The sequence below is a fragment of the Triticum dicoccoides genome, chromosome 3B (genome assembly GCF_002162155.2).
Source record: "Triticum dicoccoides isolate Atlit2015 ecotype Zavitan chromosome 3B, WEW_v2.0, whole genome shotgun sequence".
NCBI lineage: Eukaryota > Viridiplantae > Streptophyta > Magnoliopsida > Poales > Poaceae > Triticum > Triticum dicoccoides.
The window spans coordinates 850,499,608-850,505,265 of record NC_041385.1 but is presented as its reverse complement, the minus strand read 5'-3'; the positions used below and the strand labels follow the sequence as shown (position 1 = coordinate 850,505,265).

The following is a 5,658-nucleotide window of genomic DNA, read 5'->3' as shown; positions in this document are numbered from 1 at the left end:
AGGAGGGACTTCATACACCAGCCCCTGGCGCCTCCTCCTCCCCCCGTTACGTCTCTCCCTCGTAGTCTCGGCGAAGCCCTGCTGCTGTGACGCCCTGCATCCACCACCACGCCGTCGTGCTGCTGGATCTTCATCAACCTCTCCTTCCCCCTTGCTGGATCAAGAAGAAGGAGACGTCTCCCGTCCCGTACGTGTGTTGAACGCGGAGGTGCCGTCCGTTCGGCGCTGGTCATCGGTGATTTGGATCACGTCGAGTACGACTACATCATCATCGTTCTTTTGAACGCTTCCGTGCGCGATCTACAAAGGTATGTAGATGCATCTAATCACTCGTTGCTAGATGAACTCCTAGATGATCTTGGTGAAATGAGTAGGAAAATTTTTGTTTTCTGCAACGTTCCCCAACACTCCTTGCCGGAACCCTCTAGAAGGCGTGAAGTAAGGAAGTAGCTCACCATTAACCCGCACGGAGAACCGGACAAAAGAGACACATTTCATAATCAGCCTGATAAAAGAAATATTGAAGCCCAACCTTATCAATATTGCTTCAAGGAAATGCCACTCGACACGGTCGTAAGCCTTCATCATATCGAGCTTGACCGCACAAGAATAGTTTTTGCCTTTCTTCCTTCTCTTCATTGTGTGCACACTTTCATATGCAACTAGAACGTTGTCTCTAATGAGTTGGCCAGGCACGAAAGCGCTTTGCTCCTCGCTAATAACGCTATCCATGATGCCTCTCATGCGATTAGTGATAGCCTTGGCTGCTATCTTATACAAAACCGAGCAGAGAGCAATGGGACGGTATTGGGAGATCAATTGGGGGTGGCTGACCTTTGGTATAAGGGTGATGGATGTATCATTCAAGCCAGATGGTAGTTCACCTCCATTTAGGAAATCCATAACTGCCTGGGTCACTGCCGCCCCCAGCAAATCCCAATGTCTTTGGTAGAACCCAGCAGTAAAGCCATCCACCACGGGAGCTTTCGACGGAGCCATTTGAAACAGCGCCGATCTAACCTCGTCGGCGGTGTAGGGTTTTGTTAACTCCGCGTTCATGGCCTCTGTTACTTTGACTGGAACATATGATAACAGATTTTCAGCGTCCGAATAGCCTTGTGACTAATACAAATTTTGATAGAAACTTTGCACTTCAGCCTTGTCCTCGCCTTCGTTCGCGCACACAGATCCGTCAGCCCTCGTCAGACCCTGAATTTTATTCATGCGTTTCCGCTGGGAGGCTTCCGCTTGGAAGTATGACATGTTATGGTCCCCTTCTCGGAGCCAAGGGACGCGAGAGCGCTGCCGGAGCCACACTTCTTCCTGATGGAGTGCCTCTTTCAATTTCTGTACTATCCTCCTCTCTTCGTCCGAAGGGCCCCTGCCCATAGAATGACACCTGATGTGTTCGAGCTTCTTCTGAAGGTTGCGAACGGTCCGTGTCAGGGAGCCAAACTCCTTTGCTCCCCATGGCTCTAAGGTGGCCTGAAGTGTACCCAGCGCGTTGGATATACCCTGCAGCCCTGGGACACGTTGGATACCTCGCCACGTATCAGCCACCAACCGATCATAATCGGCATGCGTTTGCCAGACATTCTCATAACGAAATTGTTTCTTGTTTGTTGTTCTCTCTGACAAGCTATTGCGGAACTCTGGCACAACAAAACAATGATCGGACTCGACAGAAGGGAGATGTCTGACCCTTGTATGTTGGAATATTTGTCTGAACTCCTCATTTGCAAAGGCTCGATCCAGCCTTGCCTTCACGTTTGCCTCTCCGGACTGATTGTTGTCCCATGTGTAAGCTGTGCCTAACCAGCCCAGGTCCTGGAAGGAAACATCATCAACGACTTCCCTGAATGCTCGCATATGACTCTCGGAACGAGCAGTTCTACTGAAGTGCTCACACGCAAACAGGGTCTCGTTAAAATCACCAACACACATCCAAGCTGAGTGTGGTAACTAAAGGTTGCGCAAAAACCGCCAACTGTGGTGACGATTTTCCGCTCGCGGTGCTCCGTAAAAACCTGTGAAGCGCCATACCGAATTGTTTTGATCATTGTTCCGAACAACAACATCAATATGTTTTTGACTGTAGTTTTTCAACTCCACAATAACATCACGAGACCAAAATAGACCAGTACCGCCACTAAGGCCAGCACTGTCCATAGCATAGCATCCTCCAAAACCTAGAGAGTGCTTTAAATCCTCTACTCGTTTCGCTCTGATTTTCGTTTCCATTACAAAGAGTAGAGTGGGGCCTTCTTGCTTCACAATGCTGTGAAGCTCCTGAACTGCCTCGGGATTCCCAAGCCCCCGGCAGTTCCACTTCAAGACACTCATTGAGACGGGCAGGACCGCGCCGCAGTCTCTGCCGAATTTTCTGGGGTTGGTTTCTTTTTCTTCGGTACACGTTCAAACTCGCTGCCCTCACCATCGTTACTAGCCGAGGTTGAGTCCTCCTTTAGGGCGGCAGCCTCGCCGTCCAAAGCACCCGCTCCCCCATTCGTGAGCAACAAAGTTCTGGCCACCGGCCTATAGACTCGAGAAGGAGCATCTTTCCTCTTTGGCGGCTGTTTGTGCTTCATGGGGGAAACCACCTCCTTGCTTGGATCCTTGTTGGTGCTCGAGTTTCTAGTGGTTGACTTGCTACTGGCACCCTGCTTTGGATCACGCGAGGAGTTCTCGCTAGTCGCCTGTCTCCTGTACTCGTCCGGGGCGCGAAGCTTAGGACCAAACGGGAGTTCCCCTTGCTCATCACGGGATCCCGGCGTCTGACAATATAATTCTGAATGTCCCAATCTGCCACAGGAGAAACAAAAATACGGCAACTGCTCATACTGGATATCATACATATCAACCTTCTTCCTCCTTGCAGAATAAATGAGAATCCACCTTCTGGGAGGCTTCTCAACATCAATGGTGATCCTTGCCCGCAGAAATCCCTCATCATGATCAAACTTAACAAATTGTGCGTGTTGATCCATCTGCTTTGCTATAGGATTCCACCAAGCTTCATCCCTCAAATTATAGGGCAAATTCATAACCCTAGCCCAAATATGCAACCGATCAAACTTCACCTCGTCTGGCTTTCATGCACTCGTCAAAATCTGCGAGCACCACGACATTCTTGTTGATGTGCCATGGAGACCCGTTCCACACCCGATCCCTATCTCGCTGATTCTCAAACTCCGCAACAAACGTGTTGGTTCCTGCGGAACGAAACTGCAAGCCTCGTGGATTGCCCCACGCCGGCCGAAGGGCGTTGGTGATTGTCTTGATGTGGAGATGATTGCAATGAAGAACTTTGCCAGCCACCAACCACTTTGCCGGACCGCTCTCAACTCGATCATCGATCACCAGAGGAGTCGCTTCTTCTTGAGAGATATCCAATTTGCCCAGAGCTTCCTCCAGTTTCCGTCAGGCGGCGCGGGCGGACTGATCGTCCGCCGCCCCCGCTCCCGCGCTTGCGCTCGGCGTGGCCATCGCCGACCCCGCTCACTCGATCTCTCTCGCCCCGCCGATAATCTGCAGGCGAGAAGCTTGTTCCACGTCCAAACCCTAGATCGCCTCGGGCGCCGCCAGAGGGGTTTAGGGTTTGGGGGAAAAACTCCTACACGTCGCCACCTCGTTTGTTTTCCTGTTTGAGGTATGTGCCGCCCTTGTTAGTTGCCGTAAAGTATGCGATAGCGATACGGATACGGTCCGTATCGTGAGTTCGTGACGACTTCCAGTTCCAAGCATATGGTATGTTTCGAAACCCAAACCCTACGCAGACTACTACTCGAGGATCGTCCTCAGATCAGATCGTCGAAACGAAAGATACGGCGGCGCGCGGCCATGGTGGCCTCGCTCCCGCACGACCTCGTCCTCGACATCCTGCTCCGCGTGGACGACGCGGCCGCGCTCTTCCGATGCGCCGCGGCCTGCAGGCAGTGGCGCGGCCTCGTCGCCGACCCCGCCATGCTCCGCCGACGGTGGCCGGAGGACGCGCGCCCCTCCCTCGCCGGCTTCTTCATCAAGAACCGGGCCCGTGATCAAGAGGCCAAGGTGCTCGTCCCGACGCCACGGTCGCCGCTGGGCCGCCGTTGCCGCAGCCTCCGCTCCTTCGTGCCAACCGTGCCGGACCGCGCGGTGCCGCTGGCCTCGCGCCGCGGGCTGCTCCTCGTGCGCCTCGTCCCACCCCGCGAGGCGGACCTTGACCAGACGGTCCTCCGTCTGGCCGTGTGCAACCTGCTCCTCGGCACGTGCCACCAACTCCCTCCTCTAATGCACACCACCTCTGTCGGGTACCGTGACTATGGATGCTACTGTTGTGCCGTTCTATCCGGTGACGACTGTCGCTCCGGCGAACAGCCGCCGGGCAACTCACCCTTCTACAAAGTGGTAATCATCACAGCCGGCCATGAGGTACACTGGACTATGTTTGATATCCACACCTTCTCGACTGTGAAACCGAGCTGGAGTACAACGCGCTCCCATGAAATTATGTGGGGCAATACCCTCGGATCATTCTGTCAAACCGACGCCGTCGTCTGCCACGGCGTTGCGTACTGGCTATTTCGTGATGACAGAGAAGGGTGTTTCCATCTCGTTAAACTGATGATTGGCCAGGACGACTATCTCACATTGACGTGGCTCCCGGTCGAGATGTTGCCTGACCGAGATCACCGCCCGTGCCTTCGCTTGAACAGCGATGACACGCTCTCGGTGCTACAGATGCAAGAGACAGGTTTCCAGCTACAAATATGTAGACAAGAGAGACAAGAGAGTTTCTATGGTAGCTCACAATGGCTCCACCCTCAGACGATCGAGCTGATACACCCATACTGGAAGAAGACGGCCCAAGGAAAAGACACACTTTCCATACTGGGAGAGAAGTGTGGCAAATTGCTTGTCATGGATGGGCGCGGGCGCGTGTACGCCGCCGACCTCGAGACCGGAGCAATGAAGGAGGTGGCTGACGGGCCTCACGCACGCCCCAACAGCCCTCTCGATGCCGTGCTCTTAGAGATGGACTGGCCGGCGTTCTTCGTTTCACGTCTTGGTACTGACAGGTATAGCTACCCATGATTATACATATGTCTTTTTATTTGTAGGTCGCTTCTACTTATCATGGTTGATTGATATATGGGTCTTGCTTGTGTTTTTCTTATTTTATTGTTGAATCCTTGACTAACACTCTCGTCTCCCAGTGGAGAGGAAGCTGCAAGAAGAAGAAGGCCCAAGGGAAAAGGCGGTAGGAAGACTCGCAGCCATGCCTAGGCAGCAGATAGAGGAATTAATATTAGGTTGTGTGTGTTTTGTTGGTGGCAAGTAGCTATTTCGGTTTTCAAAGTCTTGTATGGCGAGGATGTTTGCATGTGTCCTTATTCTTTACTACACTAGATGACTCGTTGTGCCAATTGGCACAGAGACCAACTTTAGCCTAGAAGTTAAGCGAACTATTTAAACAACTTTTTTCTCAACTGTCTGCAAATGATTATGGTTGTACCTTATTGATAATTGCCTGTGATGAAAATTTCATAACTTTTTACTGCAAGACATAAGGCATTCTCTTGAGCAGATGAATATACTCTAAGATTTCTTTTGGATGCTTGGTTGTCCTCACCTAGTAACTGCAACAGGAAAACAACAATTGAGAAATTAATTAGATAA

At 51.9% G+C, this 5,658-nt stretch overlaps 1 protein-coding gene across 1 annotated transcript; it reads left to right on the top strand.

Moving 5' to 3' along the window:
* The first annotated feature begins 4,244 nt into the window (after positions 1-4,244).
* Positions 4,245-5,332, top strand: LOC119282673. The gene is made up of 2 exons (XM_037562813.1): positions 4,245-5,057; positions 5,196-5,332. The coding sequence occupies exons 1-2, from the start codon at positions 4,270-4,272 to the stop codon at positions 5,263-5,265; spliced, it is 858 nt and encodes a 285-aa protein (XP_037418710.1). The 5' UTR covers positions 4,245-4,269; the 3' UTR covers positions 5,266-5,332.
* Positions 5,333-5,658: the final 326 nt, after the last annotated feature.